Raw genomic sequence first — 26719 nt, 5'->3', positions numbered from 1 at the left:
TTAGAGATAGCTGCATCCTCCTATTGCATCCCTTTGCTCTACCTTATGCAGTGTTTCTCAACCTTAGCCATTTTAAGATGTGGGGACTTCAACTCCCAGAATTCCCCAGCCAGCATGCTGGCTGGGGAATTCTGGGAGTTGAAGTCCCCACATCTTAAAATGGCTAAGGTTGAGAAACACTGACCTACTGTAATCTCTTAGCTCTGTCTGTAACAGCCTCTTTTTCTGTGGTTCAGGGGCCACTGGCACCACTCTAAGGTAGCCTACACTGTTGTAACCATCTACCAATGCCAATCTTTTTTACAGACATGGTTGAATTTGTAACTCCTGATCTCAGTTTGAAGATGAGGAATGGAATAGTAACTGAAAACAAAACACTCATTTAATGGTCAATTAAAACCCATTTAAAATATTAAAATGTCTCTTGGTGTTTAATACTGGTAGTCAGAAACAAATCTCTAAAAACATAATTTTTTTAATGAAATCCACAGCAATTCTAATTCTGAAAAGAAACAACAAAAAGCATAAAACTGTATGTGTCAATCCAAAAGAAGGTCCATTTAATTCATTTGAGTTTACTTTCAGGAAAAAACTCCACTGAACTTTGACAATATCTGTGTGATTAGGGCACAAACCAGCTGTTTCTTCCTCATCTTAAACGCAAATTTAAATAAGCTGGGATCACCATTATAGCCACATGACTTCTTTGACAGGCCATCAGATAATCATGTTTCCATTCATTTCAGAACTGGATCTTGTATCAGATCATAACCTCTGTAGCTATAAAAGGAACTTGTCTATGAGTCTGCTTCTTATTAAAATTGGCTTCCATGTTTATGAGTATTGTTAATCAAACAGATAGGAAATGTTGCCAAGGAGACTATTTTGCATCCCACATGGTGTTGCTAAAGCAACATGATTAAATTAGATACTGTGCTCTTAACCTTCACATACTGCATTTGTGCTGGTAGGAAAATTAAACTGTCACAGCAGTGAAGTCTATTGGATTTCTCCATTTAACCAAATGGTTGTAGACAGCTACTTAAAAATAGTAAGAGCTTTTTCCCCATGTTCCTCTATCTGTCCAGATCAGCCTTCCCCAGCTCAGTATCCCTCTAGATGTGACAGAGTATAGGTTCCATAATTCCAAGACATCATAGCCTGGCCATGCTATACTGTATAGGAATATGAGAAATGTACCTGGCATATCTGATCCATGACAGGGTGGGAAAGTCTGAAGTAGATACTATGCACTTCAGGCCCTTCCCAGTTTACAAAATAAACTCCCAGTTTATCAAAATGAACTCATAATAGATAAACCGCCTTAAAAGACTAATTAGTCATATTTCACAGAACTGGAAATATCTATAGTTCAAAGATCCAGTGTTCTTCTGAACATGAACTGAACAATTCAATGGACAGAATAAGGCCCTGGATTGAGTGACATCCCCAGTCTGCCAATAAAAGTTCCACAACATCCTAATACCTCTTATCCAGAAGATAAAATCACAGGATAGTGTCGTCTTACTATAGAATTTGCCCGTTTGAATAGCTTGAACCACATTCTTGGTCCTTTTAATCAGGATCTTCAGAAAATGAAATCTTCCACCTGTGCAATGGAACAGTCTTTTGGCTTAAGTTTATCCAAAAACAGTTGAGGCTTAACACTTTTTAATTTTATTTTATTGGCTAGCTCATGCAAGGACACCAACCTCTGATCTCCCAGAGAAATTACTCAATCATGAGAACAATACACAAAAGCATTCTTTAGAAGTTGTCAACAGTCTATAATATTCTGGTGATCAGTTTCCTGTTTTTTTTAATGTGAATTACAATTTTGGACTTGTGAGGTTTAAAAATTACTGAATCTCAACCAAGCCAATAAATAGGCTTGATCCTCAATATTAAATAGATAATCCAAATAGTGTTTGAGAAGAGCTGGGGTATAAGATATACAAAGAAATGCCATCTGCCTTCCCTATTTCACAGTCTTAATTTGGATTGGGGAAATAGGCAAAACATTATTTTTATAAAAGAATAGGTAGCTATTAGTACAAGCACACATTGTAATATAACATCCTCCATATTTTCTGACTTCAACTTTTATAATGCCCCCATCAGAATGATTACATGCTGGCTGAAAACTTTGAAAGCCAAATATATCTGCTGGGTCTCAAATAAGAAGATTGCTGACCTCAGTGTCTAGTATCTTTTACCTACAACCAAAATTACTACAAATTGTTTTCTTGTATCAAGACTAGATTACTTTACCTGTGTATATTTCAGATTACACAGGAAATAGAGTTGCTATTTTTTTTGAAGAACTCCTGTGTCTTCAACATTGATATAATAGGCAGAAATTCAACCGATGAAGATTGTCTCTTTTTTGAGGTACCATAAAAAGCTGCATTAGCTGAATTTCTGCCTCTTATTCTACAGTTAATGGCACAGTAATCATTAAGAAGCATTTCTTCTTTCTCTGCAGAAAAGTTATTTTACTGGTATGAAAAAAAGTTTGCATAAATTCTTTTATAAATATCCTGCTCATTTCAATAACCCTTGTACAGAAGGCCACTTTGGATTCTCCCTGTTTTCATCTTCTAGCAAATGATGGGGAGTAGAAGAAAGAAATTATTTTATCTACAGTTTTCAGCTATCCACTTCAACTCCTCATGGGAAATAAGATTAAAGGAACAATCATTCTAGAAATATTGATGACATCACCCCAACTCCCAGGAAACATCTTAAGAAAGCTTATTAGTTGCATTCTATTTAATCTTCAGTCCATGTATAACTTCATTACTTCATCTGCAGCAGATTTTTATCAACTAAACCTGGACCTTAAGCAATGACACATATTACAGTATTTTGTTCTCCAGATAATGCTGTATATTCAAGATCATAGATTGCTGTGCAAACCTTTGAAATACTAAAACAAACGGAGCCCAGTTCTTGCTTTTGAGTATGTTTCTCAGGAGAATGGCCTGATTCATAAGCACAGTAACAGTGTACTCAGCTTCTTGATTATGAGGGATGAGCCATACCAAACTTAAACATTCTCTCTTTTCCAACCTACTTTTTTGCAAGTAAACTAAGGAAATCTAAAGTTTACTATTTGTGGATTGGAAAAATATTGAAATACAGGAAATGATAACCTGTACAAATTTTAAAAACAGATCCAATCAAGATTTCAGATCTGGTAGGCTAACAACCTATCATATGAACAAATATATTGTATCCAGGTTTAATGGTAATTGTGGTTTGTTCCTAATTATATGAAACTATTAAACTGCCTCACCTTGTGTATGAAGGAGGAAGGTTCATTAGAAGTGAATTGATCCAAATGGAAAATCTTTATTACCATTAATTTGAATTGGGTCAATGAAAAATGGCAGAATGCTGCTTCCAGAATTTACTTTGGAGAATGTATGATTGCAGCTACTCTGCTAATACTTTCAGGATTTCCTCAGGTTCAATTTATACATTACAAGGTAGTAAACACGTTTGCTTTCCTGGTAGATACACCAAGGACACTTATAATTGAAAACATGCATTTGTAGTCAATACAAAATTCTTATTTTGGTCTGCTGAATCAAGTGAAGTAGCTCTCAAATCTGAACAGCAATTTCAGACCATGGATATCTGAAAATAGAAATTGCTTCTACCTGTATATGGACATGAATAGTATTTCTCATTATATGATCCTATTCTCTGCCTCCAGTGCCATTAAACAACCATATGCTGTGAGAAAAGCATGCTGTTGCTAGACTGAATTTGCATCAAATATTCCTCTCCATTGCTATAGGGTCTTATCTCAAATATTCCCTAAATTTCTCTTAATTACTCACATCACAATTCCTCCCAGTCGCATTCTGTCTACTTGAGTACTGCCTTCTTGTGAATTAAAAAGAAATTCAGTAATGACAGAATGGCAGAGTCAAGGCAAGCATTGGAAATAGAGCTAAGGCCACACTGAATTGTTTTATCCACTTAATTCCCATGTTATATTCCAGCTTGCAAGGTTAGATAACAAGACTACTTTTAGCTCTGTAAGTTGTCTCCTGTGTACTTTGAAATCAAAAGGATATATGAAATTTTTTCTTCGGTATTCATAAAATATATACATTATTTCAAAAGAAAAAAAGGGTTGTTTTTTTTAAAAGGGACCTAAGCAGGCAGCTGTATAAACATAACCAGGAAAAAACCCTCTAAAACAACTGTTTTTGTACGCAGTTTTCGTCAGCATATCAGATGGATTCTTTAAAAATGAGAAAACTAATACAATATACCAACAAAACCTATGTACATTCAAACAAGCATGAATTTTGCTCAACATTTTCTACTATAGAGTTCTCCTTTATAAAAGAATAATCCAAACTACATAGATTTACCACAGACATCACCCACCATAAAGCTTCCTCCAAGAAACTGCAATGAATTCAGAATTCAATATTGTTTGCTTCATACCTGACAGAGTCAAGATGTGCATAGTACAAATAGGTGTCACCTTGGCTATATTTTAATAGCTATATGATCCCTTTCACAAAATATCTACTGTATATGCTGTTCATACACCAGGAAACAGTAGCAATGAATGAGCTATTTTCTCATGAAAATACAATGGTAAAAATTTACATCACTAATTTTACCATATTGCTCTAAAATGTATTATTCATGTGAAATTGTGCTATAGACTATTAATCTGTAACATATGAAGAACATATCCCTATAATGCCAGATTATTCCTTCCAAGATCTGTAATCTCATATTATGAGCACTACATTTCTACCACTTTGATTATATATTTTATTTAGCTTAATATAGTGCTATCTATCAAAGTCCTTAGTAGTTTACAAGAAAACATTAAAAAGAGTTAAAATAGCAAGTAAAAATAATAAAAATAAAGTAATAAAATAAAATCATTAATATACACTTAAAAGCCTCTTCAGACAGGTGTATTCTAAGGACTTTTTGAAAAGTGTGATTCTCCAACTATCTTAGGACTACATCCCAAAAGACTATTTAGCTAGGAATTGAAAACATTGCCCTTCAGTAAAAGAGGAAGCCATTTTGACAAGGAGGAATTTACATGGACTTAGCTACAAGGTGAAACTTGGGTGAACAAATGGGAAATTCATTCTTGGGATTACAGCCAAGATGTAGAAACCAATACATTCACCAATTCCAGCCAGTTAACACTATCCTAGATTTTCCTATGGATGTATCTTAGTTTCAGAATTCAAAGATGCATTAATAATTAATCAAAATAAAAGAATTATAGGAAAATATTAATTAATGGGATTAACATTTAAACCTCTAAAACTGATTATATCAATGCAACAATAATTCCTACATTATAGATGATTTAATCAACTTACATGTACAATCCTACATCATTATCATCGATAAAGCATTACTTTATCTTTAATACTTTTTTTTATACTTTACATATAAAATGACAACAACTCCCATAAATATATGCAACGCATCTTAATAGGAATGCAGTCCAATATAGAGCTTAATACATATTTAAGGAAGATGCTACAATTATCTTCAAATGAAGAAGACTCAAATCTGAGGATAAAAATTATGTAAGGTCCCTTCTGCAGTACCTTAATATATCTGTTAGAAACCTATTTCTAAGCTTGTTAAAACTGTAGTAGTAATCTCTGTTATAAGGACAAGAACATTGATGATGAGTGCATAAGTACATCTTACTAGTTGTTTCACAGAATTAAAGCAGAGCTTCTGCTCATCACAGGATAAGAGCTGATCAGGAAAATCTAAAACCATGTGTTGATATTTGGAAAATCAATGTTAATTTTTTAAGAATCAAGTCTAATTTGATTAGTCTTCATTTATCAGGGTTGGAGGGGAGGAAACTGAAGTGCTTAAAGAGGCAAAATCCAGAATGGAATGCAGTGAAAAATAAGCATTTTTTTCATATAGTTTGGATGTCTCTTAGCACATAGATCTCAAAATGTATGAGAAACTTTATTTAATGCCAATTCTACATTGACTTTTTTCAGACTAATTTCTGGAACAAGGAAGTATGAACTCTCCCTTTCTCATCCTGGTGGATTTCTTGGGTGTTCTGCCCAACTGGATGCCATCCAGATGCATTAGGTCTGCAATTCTCAAAATTCCCTCCAGCTTGCCATGTTGAAAAGCAATTCTTTTGCTTTTGTGATTGTATAAAAGAGCACTCACCTCCTGAGCACTCACCTCCTGAGTGAGAAACGGGGTGGATGAGGAATGAATGAGTGGTCCCCCCGTCAAACAATGAGAGAGTTTGAGGGGGGACATAGCGAATGGGGAGGTGATGGTTGGGCTCTGATGGCACTGAGAGCAAGAGCTAGTGTGCTGGAGGGCCTACCATCGCCCTGTGGGTGATTGACTGTAAGGATGTATGAGGGATGGAGGGAGACCTATTTTGAGCCAGAGACTCCAGAGGTCCAGGAGTGGGGACTAATGGATTATGGATTAGGAGTCACTGGGGGCTGTAGGGCGGGACACATCATTGAGGTGGGGATGGGTAGGGGATGTTATGGTGGGAGCCAGAGGGCGGGCCATCTTCGGGAAAGATGCCCCCAGTGTTTGTTACCGGTGGTATGTTCCAGCCCTCTGTGCTCAGACCCAGGCCCTAGTCAGCAGATCCATAGGGGCCCTGGTCTCTGGCTGCTGCTTCTTAACGCCAGGTCAGTTAACAGCAAGGTCCCCCTCATATGTGATTTGATCACTGAGAAGGGGGCAGACCTGGTGTGTATTACCAAGACCTGGCTGGGCCCTAAAGGCGGGGTGCCCCTTTTGGAAATGTGCCCAGCCAGGTGTACGGTATGGCACCAGCCAAGATCCCAGGGCAGGGGAGGAGGGGTGGCAGTTGTCATCCAGGAGTTTCTGGTGGCCTTCAGGGGCGCTGCTCCACAAGTGGCCAGTTGTGAGACCCTGTTCTTCAAGTTGGGTTCCTGAGAACAGTTGGGAGTGTTGCTACTGTACCAGCCTCCCTGCTGCATAGCAACCTCCCTGCCTGAGCTGCTCGAGGCCGTCTCAGGCAGGGCCGCAACTGGGGGAGGGGGGCAAGCAGGGCATGTGCCCTGGGCGCCGTGCTGGGGGGGTGCCAAAATGAGTGCTGGGGGGGCACCAAAATGGGTGTGGAAGCCATGTTTGGCCCAGGTGACACAGACCCTAGTTGAGGCCCTGGTCTCGGGGCTGGCGGTGGAGTTCCCCAGACTTATGGTTCTGGGGGACTTCAACCTGCCGTCCCTAGGGCAGGCCTCGGAGGTAGCTCAGGGGTTCATGGCTACCATGGCAGCCATGGGCCTGTCCCAGATTATTCAGGACCCAACTTGAGACAGTGGCCTCACCCTGGACTTGGTTTTCTTGTCGGAGCAGTGGCAATGTGATCTGAGGGGAGAGTTACAGCTGTCCCCTTTGTCATGGTCAGATCACGCCCTGGTGGCCCTGAGATTCTCTTATGCCACACCCTTCCGCAGGGAGGCAGGACCCATTCAATTGGTCCACCCCCAGCGACTGATGGACCTGGTAGGGTTTCAGAGGGAACTGGGGGTTATACCTGAGGATCTGCTGCATGGTCCAGCGGAGGCCCTAGCTACAACCTGGAATAGAGAGGCGGCTGGGGCCTTGGACAGGATCGCGCCTGTGCGGCCTCTCTTGTCCCATTGAACCCAGCACTCCCCATGGTTTAGGGAGGAGTTGAAGCTTCTGAAGAGGGTTAAGAGACGCCTAGAGCGCCACTGGAGGAGGACAAAGACTGAATTCAACCAAACACAGGTTAGAGCTGCTATTAAGGCCTACCTTGTGGCGATAAAAGCAGCGAAGCATCAATACTTCTCCACTCTTATTGCGTCCACAGAATGCCACCCAACAGCCCTGTTTAAGATCACTTGATCCCTTCTGGGGAAGGTGGGCTCAGTGACCCACCTACAGGGCCATGCAGAAGAATTTGCTGAGCATCTGCAGGACAAAATCGCTCTTCTTGATCTCTCAGTGGCTTTTGATACCATCGACCATGGTATCATTTTGGGGCAGCTCAGGGAGTTGGGGGCAGGTGGTGTGGTTTTACGCTGGTTCGCCTCCTTCCTCCAGGGCCAGTGCCCATCGGTGGTGATTGGGAGTGAGAGATCCGACCCTCGGCCCCTTCTTTGTGGGGTGCTGCAGGGTTCGGTACTCTCTCTGCTTCTTTCCAACATCTACATGAAACCGCTGGGTGAGATCATCCGTCACCACAGGATGAGGTATCATCAATATGCTGATGATACTCAATTGTACATCTCCATCCCGGGTGAGGTAAGTGATGCTGTGACCACCCTCTCCAGGTGCCTGGGGACTGTGGGGGCCTGGATGTGGAACAACAGGCTTCAGCTGAACCCTGGTAAGACGGAGTGGCTGTGGGTTAATGGCTCTTCCGTATCTGGGACATTGTCATATTTAGTTCTGGATGGGGTTGCACTGCCCCAGACAGACCTGGTGCATAATCTGGGGGTCCTCCAGCTCAAAGAGCAGGTGGCAGCCATGGCCAGGAGAGCCTTTGCGTAGCTACATGCAGTGCACCAGTTACGCCCCTTCCCGGATCAGGAGGCCCTTCCAACTGTCATTCATGCTCTTGTTATCCCTCATATAGACGATTGCAATGCGCTCTACATGGGGCTACCCTTGAAAAGTATCTGGAAGCTACAGCTGGTCCAGAATGCAGGTGTGTGGGCTGTTTTTGGTGCCCCTAGAAGGGCACATGTAACACCGCTGCTGCACGAGCTGCATTGGGTACCAGTTTGCTTCCGGGTCCAATTCAAGGTGTTGGTTATCACCTTTAAAGCCCTATATGGCATGGGGCCAGGCTACCTAAGGGACCGCCTCTTCCCCATTACATCAGCCTGTCCCACCCGATCGTGCAGAGAGGGCATGCTGAGGACCCTGTCAGTAAGAGAATTCCATCTGGCAGGGTCCAGGAAGTGGGCCTTCTCTGCAGTAGCTCCTGCCCTGTGGAACATGCTGCCCCCAGAGGTGAGACTGGCCCCATCGCTCCTGGCCTTCTGGAGGAGTCTGAAGACCTGGCTCTGCCGCCTAGCTTGGGGTGGAGAGGGGAATAGATCTATGTGGGGATGGCTGCTATCTTAGACCACTCCTCCCACATATGGACTGTATCAGATTCTCCTGCCACTTGGCCTTTTTAACTTTTTTACCCTTATTTATATTTATTTATTTATTAGAGTAATTTTATATTTGTATATTCTATTTATATTGTATGGTTGTTGTTTTAATCGATTATTGTAAACCACCCAGAGTCCCCCGATGGGAGGAGATGGGCGGGGACAAATTAAATAAATAAAATAAAATAAAATAATTCTGAGAGTTCTAGCCCCAATTCTTCTTGGAGGATGCTCAGTGAAGAAGGCTGATTTGTACTTGCACAATGCATACATGCAAATTTAGTTCCAGCCTGAAAGACATTTAGCAACGTGGGTTTATTTAAAAATAAATCCTAGGAAGTTTGCTGATTAGTACATTTGTTTAGAAGACAAGTGGAGAGTCCATTAATGGCACTTATGTAACAGTCAAGGCATTAATGAAGAAAGCTTGAGACACTTGACATAACAGGATGCACCCTTTGCTTATTTCCATTTAACTTACAAGCTTACCTATTTATAACATTTGTTTGATCAAACAATCATATTTCTGTCCTGCTCACTGCTAGTCAACTCAGCCTGTAGTGATTAACAAATTTAAAAAGCCCAACATCAAAAAGTCAGAAATCAATAGTTGTCATTATTATTTTTTTCTTTTCTTTATTTTATAAGTATTTTAATTTTTGTTAAATTTGCTTCACCTATCTCTTATTTCCTTTTCTCTATCTCTCTCTATATGTACTAAGTAATAATACAATGGAGATCTTAATATTAAGCAATTAGTTCAAGACCAAACTATCTTTCTTTCTTTAAGAATAACTTTATTGATTAGTCAAATGACCATATCAGAAGGTTGGGCATCAGCCACTATAAAATATAAAGTATAAAATATATTACCATAAAACAGCTAAAAAACAGTAAAATTAACTAAAATATACTATGGTGAGATAAAATACGATAAAATACAGTAGGATAAAATAGAGATAAAATTCTAAGATAAAAATGCAAGATGTGATAAAACAAGTGATAAAATACAGAAACAGTGTGAGTTTTAATGAATTCGTCACCTTTACATGCCACCCCAACACGTTCTATAAATTGCATTCTCAGTTGGACAGCCCTAACTATAAACTTAACAGTTCTACTGACCACATACGTATTTGTGCCCTGGAGGAAGTAACATAGTCTTTTGTTACGATCCCAGTATGTGGTTCTGTCAATTAATGTCTGAAGGTACTGAGCCCTTGCTGGGGCATATAGTTGGCAGTTAAATAGGACATGTGCAATGTTTTCTACTTCGGGTGCTCCACAAACACATGTCCTCTCAAGGTAAGGCACTTGGTGGAATCATCTGTATTTGACCATAGAATCTAGCTGCTCAAATCTTGCTCTAGTAAGAGCTATCCTATAGTATTGAGTCAGACCCATTGTCAGGTACTTTTCTGTTTGAAAGGACAGTTTATTCTTGGCCAGCCATTTCGACGACCTATTGTGTGCAAGTGACTCAATGTCTGTTTGGGCACTGACATCCAAGACTCTTTGTTTGAATATTGCCTTGGCCTGGTCTCCAGCTGAAAGTAAGTATTGTGATGAAAAGCCGAGGAATGCAATAGTTTGGAGGAGCTGGTTGATCCATGTGGAGGGCTGAGGTGTGCCCATCTGTTCTTTAAGGCACATTTTTGGTAGTCTATCATGTTCCATTGGGAGAATCCTCCATCAGTAGTTGAAGACTTTGGTTACTGATAGACTGTAAATGGAATGGGTGCCTGTTTCAGCTCTTACTGCTGCTGCAGGTATATTCCTGTCGGTCCCCAGAATAGTTCTTAAGAAGCGTGCTTGATTTTGTTCAAGTAAGGAGGCCTTTGATAGGCCACACAATTTGGCACCATATGTTAGCACGGGTACAACATTTGCCTTGTGGACCTTCAGAATGGAGAGCAGAGACGAAGGGTGGTTATAACTAAGTAGTTTGATTAGTGTTTTAGAACTTGCCGTGGCCTTTGCAGAACTTTGCTTGTAATGATTAGCCCAAGGCCCTGTATCTGTAAGAACCATCCCTAGATATGAAAAAGAGTCTATTTGTTTTATAGGCTCCCCATCCAAGTGCCAATTGTATTTGGGCCGTCTTTTCCCAAAACCACCACTTTGGATTTGGACTTGTTAATGTTCAAAAAGTTTGCAGCGCAGTAAGCACCAAATTTCCCCATCAATCTTCTCAGGCCTACTTGGGAACGTGCCATCAGAACCACGTCATCTGCATACAAGAGGATATTGATATGTCTGTTGAGGATCTTTGGCATGTGAACATCCATAGAACGGAGGAATCCTGGAATGTCATTAACATAGAGATTAAACAACATCAGGGCCAAGATACATCCTTGTCTGACACCTTTGTGGGTGGGTATGCTCTGTGTAAGAGAGCCATTGACTCCAGTACAGACTTTCAAGTGTGTATTTGTGTAGAGGGCCTTTATCAAATATAAAAATCTGGGTTCCATATTTAACTTGGCCAGCTTTTTCCATAAAATATCTCTATTTATGGAGTCAAATGCCATGCTAAGATCAATAAAAGATGTAAACAGGTACCTTCCATCAGTTGTATATTTAGTGATAAGATGGTGTAAAACGAAGCAATTGTCTATTGTGGAGTGCCACCCGGCCTGTTCTTCCACTAGTATATTTTTCTCGATTGCCCAGTCCTCTATGTTTCTCAGGAGGTGTTTTGCATACATCTTGGCTGTTATATCAATAAGGCTTATGGGTCTGTAATTTTTAGGGTCTTGTCTCCTTTTTTGTGTATGGGAACTATGATGGAAAGTTCCCATCCTGCTGGAATATGGCCGGTGTTGTCTATATATGTAAAGAGTCCTGCCAATAGTGGAGCCCACCAGTCAGTGTGTGTCCTAAAACGTTCTGGTGGTAGGAAGTCTTCTCCAGGTGCCTTATTGGATTTCAGTGAGTGGATGATGTGTTTAATTTCTGTCACTGTCACTGGTAGCCAAGGAGGAAGATTATCAAGGGTCAGAGGCTTAGTGGTCATCTTTTCTGGGTAGTCCTGCTTGGAACTGGCAAATAGGGTAGTGTAGAAATCCGCCCAGACTGAAGCTGAAATGGGGATATCAAGTAGGAGCTTATGCTCCTTCAACATGCCAGATACAATATTCCAAAATATGACTGGGTTAGACCCTTTTGCTGACTTTTCTAGCTCAGATCAAACTGTAGCTGTATATTGAGCCTTCTTATTGGCTGTTAGTTTCTTATCATTGTGTCTGAGCTTTAACTTCTTGGGGTGGTTGTTTGGTGTGGGGTTTCTTTGAACCAAACGCATAGCTGCTCTTAGGGTCTTTCTTGAACGAGAGCAATCAAGATCGAACCAATTAGATCTTATGGGCTGTCGGTTCCTAACTGGCAGTTTGTCTATTAAAAGGTTTCTTAATGTGCTGCACAAATTGGCATATCCAGTAAGGATTCTATTTGGGTCTTGAGTAGTTGTAACAACCATGTTCACCCAAGACTGGGCCAAACTATCATTATATAGCTAATACAGTACATTGATGTGAATCGCAAGTATTCTTTTTTATGTTATACTTAACTTTGGATGAAAAGTCAAATAAACCTATGATAATAATATTGATATCCTAAACTGCAATTAATACTGATAGAATTTTTATTTTTTTTATTTTTATCTTCAGTACTTTACGCTTTCTAAATAGAATTTTCATAATTTTAATCATATTACATAAATATTACTGCATTGAAATCTGTATTGAAATAACACAATGTATCAAGATTTATAACATTACAATAAAAGGGGAAACATTACAATAATAAAATACACTAACTCACCATAAAACTTTATAACATCCAGAAATACAAAGGCCATAAAAACACATCACCTCCATCATAAAAATATCTAAGCAACAGCCTTAAAAGCACAAAGCCCTTGAAGCTAAAGGGCTTTCTACATTTTAGAGCAGTGTTTCTCAACCTTGGCAACTTTAAGATGTGTGGACTTCAACCCCCAGAATTCCCCAGCCAGCATGGGGAAGTCCACACATCTCAAAGTTGCCAAGGTTGAGAAACACTGTTTTTGAGCGAAGCCCTAACCACGGAAACCCAACACCTTCCCAGACCCTCAAACAACAATTTCTTCACACTCCTGTCCTTTACTTCCCTAGCCATCATCAATATTATTCCAACCCCAGACATATAGGCTTCCTTTCCTAACTGCAATGACACCAAAATGACAAAACGTGCATCATGACATCTCCAAGCCAGTTCCATCGTTTTGTACTTGCATCACAACATTACCTGCTAGTCTATAAGGGGCAGAGTCTAGATGTAATGCATGGTTTGTTACTTGCCCCGCCCTCACCTCCTGCAGTTGCCTACAGAACAGATACTTTGAACTAAAAATAAAAGTTACCTTAGAATCAATCGTGGCTATTATTTTTAAAGCTACAGTCAAGGACTGCTATTTGCATATGACAAATAAGCAAACAAAGTAGCACACGAATAGTCTGCTAAACTGAGATCCCTATAGTCTAGCTTTTCTCAACATTTGCTCCCCAGATGTGTTGGGAATACCATCACCCCCAGATTGGCTGGGAATTCTGGGAATAATACAGCTGGAAGGCATCCAGCTGGGAGAGGCATCCACAGGTTGTAAGTGACTGAAGTGTATAATAAACCTGCTAAGATTCTTATCTTGGTTTCTGGGAAAAAGAATTCTCTCTAACCTTTCACTTTTGCCACTCAGATATTGACTTACAGATGTAGCCTTTCCTTTGCTGGGTTATCTTAATAACAGCATCAATCTCTTACTCAGTAACCTTTACTATGATCAACCAGTACCAGCTACTGTGGTTTTTAGGGAAGAAGTGAGGGAAAAAAGAGGAACTGGGGAGTGAAGTAAATAAAAGCATAATAATTACAGCCCTGTGAAACAGAGGGCTGTATTTGCGGAGCCTGTAGAACCCAAACAGAACATACTAGCCAGATGTGGAAAAGATAAAAATGGGATGGGGTGTGAATTTCTGTGTGTAGTGTCAGACCAACCTAAGGTGACTTTTTTTCTTATGGGGAGTAAGATGTTAACAGTACAAGTCGGTTAAATAAATAGGAAACAAAGCTACAGCCTGAGGGTTGAAATAAAATATTGGAGGTGAAAATTAGCAAGGTAGCAGAAGGCAGGTGGGTGCTAAATGAATGGAAATTATATCTCACACATTTGTACCCCTGTAATTAGTAGTTGCTGTTCACTAACCATGGAAACAGCCATAATGGAAAATCAGGGTAGCTCAACTGCTACATAAAATACAAAGCAACCTCACTCTTTCTGGTAACCACAACTGTGGATAAAGCATGAAATAAGTAATGCCTTCTCTTCCCTGAGCTCTTGGGGGAGTTTCCCTTGTGTTAGATTGGGGATGGCTATCTCTGTACACCCATGGAGAATCCAGTGCACAGGCAAAAACATCCCTCCCCATCTTCTTGGCTCCTGTTACTCTTCCTGGGTGTGCAGCCACACTAAAAAGCAACACTAATCAATTTACTATTTCCAAGCACATAAGTGCAGCAGTAGATAAGTGAACGTCCCCATTCTTGCCATGTTAGGGCTTGAAGGAATAGATGGAGCTCCATGTTGGTAAACTATTCTGCTTCTGATCACCACCAATATTTGGAAAAGAGGAGAAGATGATCATCCTGCCCAAAACCTTCTTGTGTTTTGAAATGGAGAGCTAATTCACCCAATTTGCACTCTGGAAGAATTTAAAAACTGCCACAAAAATTCTGCAATTTCTATCTTCAATCCCATTGTGAAATGAAACATTATACTCTTCTTTGTTCTTGATTCTTGGCAAAAGACCTGGTAGAAGAATGGTTCTGTTTCACCGTAAATGAAGAACAGCATAAAAGCTGTGAGACTCTGCTGAGACCCCACAGTAAATGGATAGTAATGGGAGGAGAAACAATATTTGTAGCACATTGTTACAAGGCCAAGTGGAAAGAGCAGCTGGGATCCCACTATCAGCAATTGTCCCACGTATAGCTGGAGGAAACCCATATGGGATAAATCTAGGTGGTGCTGGTGCAGGCAATTCTATGCACCACAGCTATTTCACATACAGGATATGGAACAATACAGAGCTGACTTTTAAGTATCAGTTATTTTTGAACACCTGATTAGAACCGGCACAGAGGGAGGGCAGCTGCACAATACATTTGACATATCTAACAATAAAGCTTTGGACTTTTTATCCTGGAATCATGTTTATTCAATGTTCAGAATTCTTAAATAAAAGCAAAGACTCTGGGCTAAGAAAGGAAAAAATGTTACTACGTATCTTAGGATCATACATGCACTTCAGGACGACACTTAAGACCTATTTCTACCACATTTTCAGGGGCCTGTGCTCATGGGAAATACAGTACTGAGAACATAGTAACTTTGCAATTTGTACATGTGCCAAATCAATCATATGCATACAATATCACATGCTAGATTCTGCTTTTGGTATACTATCTATCTATCTCGTATGATGAATGCATGACAAGAGAAAGGCAAATATATACACACAATCCACACGATTATATACAAAAGTTCGGAAGGGATACACTAGTAACCTCATAACTGGATGTCCATTCAGCTATCCAGGCAGTCTCTTCTGGTGTTGCTTCGTGCAGATCTTCTGAGGAGCCAGGGAACGCACGTCATGGGCAGTCTTGCACAATATGTTTAATAGTTTGCATATCGGCACCACAGTCGCAACAAGGAGAATCTTTCCAGCCCCGTTGATACAGAGCAGAGGCACTCCTTCCAGTAGCACATCTGATTCTATTCAATTTCATTCAGACAAAGTGAGGCAGGTTAAAGCCAGGAGGTTTGGAAGAGGGTCACTAAACACAATAAACTAAGTTAAACAATTATTGTATGTCCAAAAGACAAATCCATGCAAATAACCAGCTTTGCATAAACTGTAAGAATAGTAATTCCTGTGACTTCCCAAACACTGAAATAATAGTCCACAATTTTAGAGTGATTCATGGAACTTTAGGGGGACTGGGGCAAATGTCATTGTTTTCATTTTTGGATTGTTGTGTACTTTATCATATTTTTTCATCTTTTATGTTACCAGAGAAAGGAGCACTCAGAAACTTTCAACTAAAAGTACACTCTGAGATGAGGTGAATTCCTATTCTCCAGCCTGTCTCACATATGCAGGATACAATCTATCTAACTGAAATACATGACACATTCTCTTCTATGCTCAAATGGCATATAAAGCAAAAAAAAAAAAACCCATTCCAAGCAATGTATTTTATATGCATCCGCCTGCAATTTTTCTCACAGGCCAAAATTCACTTTTGATGTGATGAATGTTCCAAATTATGAGAAATTAGTTTTCTTTCAGTCATTTTCTTGAGTTGCTCATTAACATATACAAAACTTCCTGCTTTGCAATTTACTCTGTCAGAAATTTTCCAGCAAAATATTTTCCCTGAGTAAAATATACCTCCCTGAGGTATCAGGGAGTGGACCTGGATCTGGTATCTTCTATTTCTTCTGCTTGCAAAATGGATGCTATACTATTAAACAGTAGTCCTTCTCCACACTAAATTTTCATTCGCACTCCATTCAACAGTAATATCTCCAGAATGACTTCTAGAAGTCTTCACGACAGATACTCTTTGTCCTGTTCAGACTATGAGACAGCCAGGCAGAATTACTAATAAAATTCTCTATTGAATTAACTATTTACAATAGCAAAACTCTTTGCAATCCTGTAGATTAGACTGTATCAATCAATCAATCAAGTCCACCCACCTGGCAAAGGACACTCAGGCAACACTGCAGGGTCAGGCCGTGGCAAGACAGCAAGGCAGAACTCGGCCAATCCTCTGACTGAAGCTGCAAGACCTGAAGGAGCTAGAGTGCATGGTAAAGGAGAGGCTGGACACTCAGAATTGCACCCTGGTGCACAGGTAGGACCAGGCTAGTACACAGAAACTAGACAAGGCTGGGCTGGAGTATCTAGGCAAGACTTGGATCTGGAGACAAGACTGGACTGGGCTGGAGCATCTAAGCACGGCTCGGCTCTGGAGGCAAAGCTGGATTGGACTGGAGCATCTAGGCAAGGCTGAGATCTGGAGGCACACCTGGATCGTGCTGGAGTGACACAGCGAGGCTTGGAGCTGGACGCAAGGCTGTGCTCAGCAGGGACAGCAAGGAGAGGCTCGACTGGAGCAGCCTGTGCAGAAAACAGGTCTGCAATGGCAGAAGGCGCTGGCGCTGGTTCCACGCTGGCTACCGGCAAGGCTTCTGACACTGGTAAGGACTCTTCCACAGTGCTGTGAGCTCAAAGGATCGGTTGTCTCTGGCAGCTTGTTCTTGGCATGCCTGCCTTTTTATTCACTCCTTTTTGTGCCATTTTCCTTTAGCAGCCAATCGGGCTTCTTTCTCTTTTGCACTTTTCTCTGCTCTACTCTCTCAAGCACTGATCGGAAGCTTCAAATCTCCCTCCGGAGTTGTCCAATCAGTGTCTGCAATTTCTCCCACTCTGCTGAGTCACTTCTCGGTTTTAATTCTCCAAGTCCTTCCTGATAAGTTTTGTTTTCCCCTTCTGACTCCAGGTAAGTTTTGTTTTTGGAGTCAGAAGTGGGGTCAAACCTCACACTTTTGAGCACTGTGCACCCAACACCCCCCCTCCAATAGCATGGTGGCATCTAAGGATGAGTGTTTATGCAGGAGCTCCTGAATTCTTCCTCCACACTGCTTTCTTACTCCCCCCTCTCATACACAAAGCAAAGGGGAAGTGACAACTGCTTTGACTCCATGCTTGCTCCCATACCCTCCATTTACAATGAAGGAGAAAGACAAAATGCAAGTGTGCAGTGCCACATCTACTTCCTCCGAGCTGTTTTTGATCACACATTTGATATAGTAAGGGAGAGGATTACAAGAATCAGCAACTAATTGGAGGCATAATCTCTGTCCGAGAGAGGGAGATGCATGATGTGGTTGTCTGTTCACCTTCTGTCACAATGGGTGTGCTGGCAATGGAAGTGTGGTAGCTGGAATAATGAAGCTGAGGAGCAGGAGGATTCAGCAGTCACTGGCAGTGCTCTGGCAGAACATGTGTTCAGAAACACTGCCCTTGTCAGTGGCAAACAGAGAAAATTCTTAAGTATCCAAGGAAATATTCCTGAAGTCGATCATACCAGGAATATTTTGAACTACTCTCAGTTGTAAATGTAAATATGAGAACATCTTGTTTGACTCATTCAGAGATAAACAGTATTTCCCTTCACTTTCTCAAAGATCAGAAATTGTTGGAGTTGGGCCATGCCATACCTCTTTGGTAGTTAATGCAAACTATACATGAGAGGGACAGAGATATTCTTATTGATTTCTTCTCAAAATTTATCACCCAATGAACACCCTGCCTTGCTATTAGAAAAGTTATGTGAATATTTAACAGCATTTGCAAACTACAGCACAAACCCGCAAAGGAGATTTAGTTAGCAAGTTGGGAACAGATTGAAAACGAAGTCCGTATGTATATTCATGCCACTGCATGTGCACAAAGGAAAGTGAATCATTCATTATTGTTTTGCTTCAGAATGCTGAGATAAGAAAAATACTTTGCATATTGTCTAATAAAGTGCTGGTATTCTTAGCTTTAGTGGATTTATTTGGCAACTGAAAGTATCTCAGCTTCAGAAAAGGGGTAGAGTGATTAATTAAAAACATCTTTCAGCTGTATGTTCTGGATTGATTCTGGGGCCACAAAAACAAAATTTGGGGGGTGCATGCAACATGTAGACTCTGCATTGCCCATACCCAATATACAGGGTAGATACATGTTACTGTAATATGTAATTTCTTATAAGTTAAGCCCATCTATGTATACTTTGCCTTGAACATCTAACCCTAGCTTTCACAATTAGGGGGAATCTTTCCAATTGACCTCAGTGATATATCACATTCAATTCTAAACTTTTTAAATTCTGGCAATTTACCTCTTCCAAGGGTTACCTTAAACTACAGATCCAAGTTCCATGCATGTTTAAACAAAAATAAAACTATTTTAAACAAGACAAGTGAATATTCACGCATTAACAGAATCTGAGATTTGTAGATTTACTGTGTTCTATTTACAAAAGTTAAACTTCTATAAACAGCCATTTGTAAAGCTTATTCTAGATTGCAGAGCCAAGTTTATGTATGATTAAACAAATGCAAAACAAGAAAAGTCATCATTATGCTTACAGCTTTTTTGCTCTGTGTGTTCTACTGCAGTTCACTACTGTTAAAAAAGCTATTAATACAGACTGCAAATCAATAGTTGGCAGAGCAGTCAAAATTCAGAGTTCACATTAGCTAAAGAAGCTCAACCAACATGCATGTATGATTTATTTATTTATTTTATTTTATTTTATTTTCTATCCCACCTTTATTATTTTTATAAATAACTCGAGGCGGTGAACATACCTAATACTCCTTCCTCCTCCTATTTTCCCCACAACAACAACCCTGTGAGGTGAGTGGGCTGAGACAGAGTGACTGGCCCAAGGTCACCCAGCCAGCTTTCATGCCTAAGGCAGGACTAGAACTCTCAGTCTCCTGGTTTCTAGCCTGTGCCTTAACTACTAGACCTAACTGGACAGATGTAATCTCCTACATACATCCCCAATGAAGTAGAAAGGATGTAATCTCCTCCATCAGGTTAGAGTAGCCTTCTCTAACTTGATGTCCTTCAGGTGTCTTGGAATATAACTCTGTTTATCCTCACTATAATGAGAGCTGCACAAGTTGCCCTCATTCCCCTTTTGATTGAAAAATATGGGGGCTTTTAAACTGTCTAACTTTAAAAATACATATTGAATATTCAACAATTAATGAAATGCAAACCCTAGCAGAAGCATTTTGATTCAGATCTGATTTTCAAATAGGTCAGTGCTAAAATAAGTAAAAAAAAAATTCAAATTTCTCCAGCCGTATTTCCTAAACTTCTGTAAAACAGACATTTATGTTTTGTTCATTTGCTATACTGTATATTCTGCTTTTTGTTCAAGAACTCAGTGTGGTACACATATGATTCTGTCCTATTTTTTTCCCTTGTGTGTCTTTTATATAGTGTGTATGTGTGTAATATTTAAGAGTCTCATCCTGACAAGATATCCACTTCATTCTTAAGATGAACCAACTATCAATTTCTTGATGAAGAATTTACATCTACTTGGGATCCTAACATTTATAACAGAATATGGAACTGAAGAATGATTTCATGACATACCTTTGCCTCTTCTTCTCCCTCTGTTGGCACCCATGCCTAAACATATAATGACTGAAGCACTCCAGTAAATCTTCCCAAGCCAGTTCCTTTCATATATGTTGGATCATAATTCTCATCAACAAGAGTATGGCCTGGGTATGATGGGAGTTGAGATCCAAGTTATGTAAACCATACAAGATTAAGAAAAGCTGCCCTAGCATTTATTCCTATCTTTTAAATATGAAACATGACTGCATAAACAAAAAGCAGCTACTTTGTATAACTCACAATCATGCCTGAAGCGATTCAGGTTTTGATAGCTAGGGTCCACCTTTTAGGAAATTATTCTGTCAGTTGTTTTCAGTTCTTTTTATATATCATCCACATAATGATCCAGCTACATTTTATCCTCAGAATTGACAGGTACCTGTAAAATATTTTTTTTTAAAAAAAATAAAGATGACAGGACTTTTTAAGATTTGAGGAGGTCATTTGGCAAGGCCCTCTGGAACTTCCTTTCTATATCCTTGAATATGGTCGTAATCCTGCTCTCCTGCTTTTTGCCCTGCCTCCCTTAAAATATAGAAATTTAGAGGAAAAAAAAATACATGTCTGCCTGAATTAAAGTAGTGCCTGCAAATTTTAAAGTGGAAATTATTGGGTAGGGGGAACCTTGTCTTCCAGGTTTGTATTTATTTATTTGCTAACAAAACTCCTCTTATGCCACTCCAATTAAAATGGACTAAGCACCTGACAATTTAAATGAAGTGCAGAAACAAAACGAAGTCAGCACCACTTAATTCTAAGGAAACACTCCCTGAGATACAAATCATCCTTCCTTAAAGCCTCTTTGAAATAATTTTTTAAGTATTTACAGAAACTACACTTCGATTATTTTTGCATATTGTGTAGTCTTCAAATGGAATTGAGTGAAAGTAAAGAAATTAAAATCGTATCGTGACAAAACAGAAGTGTTCTTTGTTACTATAAAGTTTACTAACTTTCTATTAACTTTTCCTGGTAGTTTATGATTCTATTTGGACTGCATGGAATAGCATTCCACCTAAAAGATCAGACACTTTCCCTCTCAGCATCAATAGATAAGGAATGTTTCACTTCCATTTTTCGGACTGGAGGTGAAGGTTTGGGGAATCTCCAACTGATAAGTGCATTTCTGGATCCCTATCCACATAAAAAGCCAAGCTATCTTGGTGGCCTTTTTCACCTCTGCATATTTTGATCATTTGTATCTATCTGCCAAGCACTAAAATGACTTGATTACATACCATTATTGCTTAATTCATATTGAAATGATGATCTTAATTTTAAACATGTGATAAATCAGAATAAAATGTTATCTTGTCCAAGAGGATTGGAATAAGGTAAGGCAAAGGAAAAAATAAAGGCAGTCTTTCACACAAGATACGTCTCTTTGTTGTTCAGCAAACTGAACACAAAATTACACAATCAGTCTTAAATCTTACTTTTAAATCGCTTCCTTTTTGGCCTCCCTAATGTCACCAATCAAGGTCATGTTTATACTTAACCTGGCTACTTTTCAGAAGATCCTTAACTTACAAGAAGAATATTCTATACAATGGGTGAGGTTCAAAAACATAAAAGTCCCATGTGAACCTACTCAAACCACAGCAATTCTAAACATCATCTTATCATCAGTAGTGATGGAGGGGATAGAGAAAAACTCTGTTTGGATCCATTTTTTCTATAAATTTACCTAGCTTATCTCTTCTGAAAGTATATGTGAACAGAAGCACACTTGTATGCTGAAATTAACGCTTTTCATCATTTTATAACACAGTTTGCAACTCAATTTAAAATAGTGCTAAAATGCATATAAGAGCCAGTTTGGTGTAGTGGTTAAGGCACCAAACTGGGAGATTGTGAGTTCTAGTCCTGCCTTGGCATAAAAGGAGCTGGGTGACCTTAGGCCAGTCACTCTCTTTCAGCCCTAGAAGGAGGCAAAGGCTAAGCACTTCTGAAATCTTGCCAAGAAAACTGCAGGGATTTGTCCAGGCAGTCGCCAAGAGTCAAGACTGGCTCAAAGGCACCAAAAGAAAAGTGTGTATTGAAAAGAATACCTAGTAATGGGTAAAACAGGGGAAAATGCACAAAGTATATTATATTATGGAAAAATAACCTGCAAAAAGTATGTACACAAGGAAAAATGCATATAACAATGTTGATATTAGGAGAATTACCCCCCAAAACTGTAATTTTCATGCAGTTTCTTATTTGCTGAATTCATTAATTTATTAAAATAGGCTGAAATGAATTTACTGTAAAATCAGGAAAATAAGAAACTGACAGAAATTGAAACTGAGAGATTGATTCATTCTTAGTCACCAAATGTCATTCACAATCTTGTTATCATTGTAGGAGGAAAGCCATGTTAGTCCATAGCAATCAAAAATCTAAAGGAATCTGGTAACACTAAAAGTCTAAAAAGATGCTACCAACTAGCTTCTGAATTTTCTTATCAGAAATTGATGAAGTTCACCAAATTTACCCAAGCTCACAGATCTGGTTATAGCTAGCCTTCTTTAAAACATTTTGGATAAACATAAAAAGCAAGATGAAGAAAAGATGATATTAAGTGTCCATTTGTATGGTTGCAAGGACTATAACAGCCTTTCCCAATCTGATATCTTCCAGATAGGTTAGGAGTACATTTCTAAAATGTCCCAACACATTTCATAGGCAACATATTGGAGAGAAATAGACTTTAAGAGGGAGACTACAACTCTTTACCACTATATATAATTTTTATGGACTCTGAATTTTAGCATTAGCACCACTATTGGATTTAGAGAAGACTGTTTACAAAGAGAAGCAAGAAGTCTTAAAGATAGCCAGACATCACTGAAGCCATGAGTATTTCTGCATCCCTCCCAATTTGAAACATTGTTAGGAAAACAGATTGAAATAAAATGCATCTTCAGTTAAAATATACATCCATAAATGTAACAAAACAGTGTCACATTCATAATTTTGTGCTGCTATGCCTCCAAAGCATTTTACAGGAATCTGTCAAATGCAATCAAACTTGTTTATTCTGCATGTAAAAGTAGGACCTAAGGCAATCTTCTTTTTGGGAAAAAAATGGAAAAAGCACATATTGTCCCTGGCAGTTACTTGGCAGGACTGTTTTTAAAATACAAGGAGAGGGAAAGCTTAGTTAACACTTCATTTCAGTGATTTCAGTCCTTTAGCATTTAAACTATACAAGAACCATTTTGTTTGTTTTGCCAGAAGCAGTGACAGCCCAGCAACCAAATCCAGTTTAACTGAGGATCAGGAAGAGATATTAAATGCATCCAAAAATCAAGCATGTCATATGAAAGCAATTCAAGTCAGGTTATTCCAAGCTGCATTTCTGTTGCATAAGCATAAGCTAATAATAATTAATTATGAAGATGTGTATAGTCAGCCTATGGGTTCTAAAATTTGTTTAAGTTTCTTCTAGAAAAATTTCCAGTTGAGAAGCTTCTTCTAATGATAAATCTTTCTTGGCGGTTTACAACAGAATACCAACTACTGCAGCACTGATAGAGAATGATGAGGTTCTGGGGAAGATTCAGCTGCCTGCCTCCTTTTTTACACATCTAGTTTTAAATAGAGCAATTGTCTGCCCTGATTTCTCTCTAACTCAGTCCATGTTGGGATTGTCTTTTTGACTATCATTTGCAGAACTAGATAAAAACTACGTACTAATACTCTAGAAGAGACATAGGAGTTTCATTAAAATAACACTAGAAAATCTGGTTTCAAACCTTTCCCATTGACAATCTGTAATTCACTGTCCTCTTACTCACCCCTTTAAACATAGATCCAAATTTTATGGTGTGAACAAATGAAGCAACAAGCATGAAAAATATGAAAGAGTAGAAAACATGGGATGCAGAAAGATCATTTTCCTTAACCATCTTTTTAACAGCCAGCCCTGGCCATCTTATTCTAGAACTGAATGAGTTAATGTTATATGCAATGAAATGTATACCTGCTATTCTGTATTGTTCAACAAAATAAGTAAATAAATAAATAATATATGGAAATACTTTCTAAAATAAGACTGTGCCTATGATCCAGAATCAGTGAATTGGGTATAATTGATGTCCATTTATTCTCAAACATTTTATGGAATGAGTATACTCTGACTACATGTTTTGTGACCCAGTAGGACATTTTTTTGTGAGATGCTTAAGAGCCTGGTAGACCAAAAGAAGCTCAGGTGATTCATTTGCCATGTCTTTAGATCTGCAAACAAATCTTCTGGGAATTATATCAACAGCCCAAGCTGAAGATTTTAAAACATAACAGCAACTAGAAAGGATTGCAATACTAATCAGGTCTCAACTACTACCACCATTGATGCACATAAAATCTGTTATTCCTAAAATGGATCCTCCCACTCAAAAAGCTGACATTTCTGAGGTTACCAAGACAACAGCAGCTGCAGCACACTCATTCAGAAGTAAATTGCCTAGTACCTTAAGACATTTTCTTCCTCGCTCTCTTTTTGATGTCATCCTAATGTGTTATTTACCCTATTCATAACTGAAGAAAGAGTCAGGACAGGTATAAACCCATCTCCCTGCGATAACTCGGGAGTAAAATCCAGTGAGACTTATTTCCAAGGAAAGAGATTTACTTCGAAGTACCCAGATATAGAATTGCAACCCATGCAGAGGAATCAAGGAGATTTTTCTATTTCTGAACAAGATTCTCAAGTCACAAGAGTAAAAAGACAAAATATCTTTAGTGGGGAGGAGTTTCAGGTGATTTTAACCATCCTGGGATGTATTACAGAATGGGAAGGGGGTGTTACAGGCTGATATGCAAGCGAGTATAAGCTGTGATTGAGGACCCCCTTAATGGTCCAAACTTTCAAAGGCTTAGCTTAGCATTCCACACATCTAAACAGTAAGTTCTAGACCAGATAAGCCTCTTACCTTTGAGATGTTGATGATGGGCCCTGTGGAAGCGGTTGGGGTTGCCCCTAGGCAGCGCGGGGATGCTGGAGAAACTGTTCCCCATGGCATCAAAGGCGGCTAACTGCTAAGGGGATGACAAGAACTGGAGGGCTCTGCCTTGGTAGGTTTGTTCCGCTGCTCTGGGGGGCGGGGGCAGGGAGCGGAGCAAAGGGCTGGTCTCTCCCCTCCCCTCTCCTGGACCTTCCTCCTCCTCCTCCTCCTCCCTCTCGTTATCCCTTCGGCTTAGGATCCTTTTTGTCTTTCCTTGGGCTAAGTCCACATCGCCTTGGCTGGCACGGGAAACGAACGGGGAGAAGCTGTCTCCCGACTGGGCTAACAGCGTGGAAGTCCTCTGCGCTGCTCTGCTTCCCTCGGGGAGTTCAGGTGGATTCTCCCGCTAATCCTCGCTCCGAGTCCCGCTTCTCTTTCGGCGCCCCTTCTCTCCCTCTCCCCTCCTACTGGCTCACTCCGTCCACTTTACCTTGCCCAGGCAAAGCAAGAGGAGAGATGTCATCTGGCCCCGCCTTCGCTGAGCCACAGCTGCTGCTGAAACTTGGCGTCTCTTAATCCTTCGATTCCGCCCCCCCCCGGCAATTCTTCCTTTTCTGGGGGCTGCGACGCCCCTTTCCGATCTGGTTGTTATGGTGATAGCTGCCTCCTCATACTAGGCACTTCAGGCACCGGAGGAGTCACGTGGACAACCAGATGTGCTACCTCTGGAGCGGGAGGCGGGGTGGAGAGGCCTTTCGGCGCACGAGCTCTCCTCTCTTTTCCACGGGTTCTGGGAGCGACAGGCCCAACAGGTAGAGGCCGGAGAGGCGTCGCCTGGTCATACATCGGACACCGTGCGCGGTGCGGGGGCACCACATCGTCTCGAGCGTCTCGGAGTGAAAGCTGCGCGAGCGGCGGTTCCCAGATCTTGCGGGGGGCGGCGAGGAGAAGGGCGGGTGCACGAGCACCTCTTCGGCTTCCCAGCGCGGAATGAAATGTAGCAGCGGGGGGAAATATGTAGAGTATGTATGTAAATATGCAGGGGGAATTGGAAAAAAGGGTCGGTGATTGACCTCAGTTGTCTAAGGGATGTGTGCGCCGCGTTCTTGAGGCAAGAGCGAGTATTGTACACGCAGAAACGGAAAGGGTGCCATATGCAAGAGTCACGAACCGGCAGGTTAACCAAGTGCATATCTGCGTCTGTTTTCAGTAGCAGGAATGAGGAACACGAGTGGTCCTGGGCACGTCCCTAAAATATTTCCCTGCTAACCCATTTGTTTCCCCTCCTTTTAGGGACGGGTTGTACGCCGCGTGG

At 40.2% G+C, this 26719-nt stretch overlaps 1 protein-coding gene across 1 annotated transcript in view; it reads right to left on the bottom strand.

The window, feature by feature from the left end:
* Nucleotides 1-26030, bottom strand: part of NEURL1 (neuralized E3 ubiquitin protein ligase 1) — a 140311-nt gene extending 114281 nt beyond the window's left edge. The window contains exon 1 of the mRNA XM_063307112.1: nucleotides 25393-26030. Coding sequence (XP_063163182.1) covers nucleotides 25393-25477 — 85 coding nt within the window. The 5' untranslated portion in view covers nucleotides 25478-26030. The remainder of the gene's footprint in view (nucleotides 1-25392) is intronic.
* Between the last annotated feature and the right edge of the window lie 689 nt (nucleotides 26031-26719).

The sequence above is a fragment of the Candoia aspera genome, chromosome 6 (genome assembly GCF_035149785.1).
Source record: "Candoia aspera isolate rCanAsp1 chromosome 6, rCanAsp1.hap2, whole genome shotgun sequence".
In the NCBI taxonomy this organism is placed as follows: Eukaryota; Metazoa; Chordata; class Lepidosauria; order Squamata; family Boidae; genus Candoia; species Candoia aspera.
The sequence above is the reverse complement of the archived record's forward strand: the minus strand, read 5'-3'. Positions and strand labels throughout refer to the sequence as shown.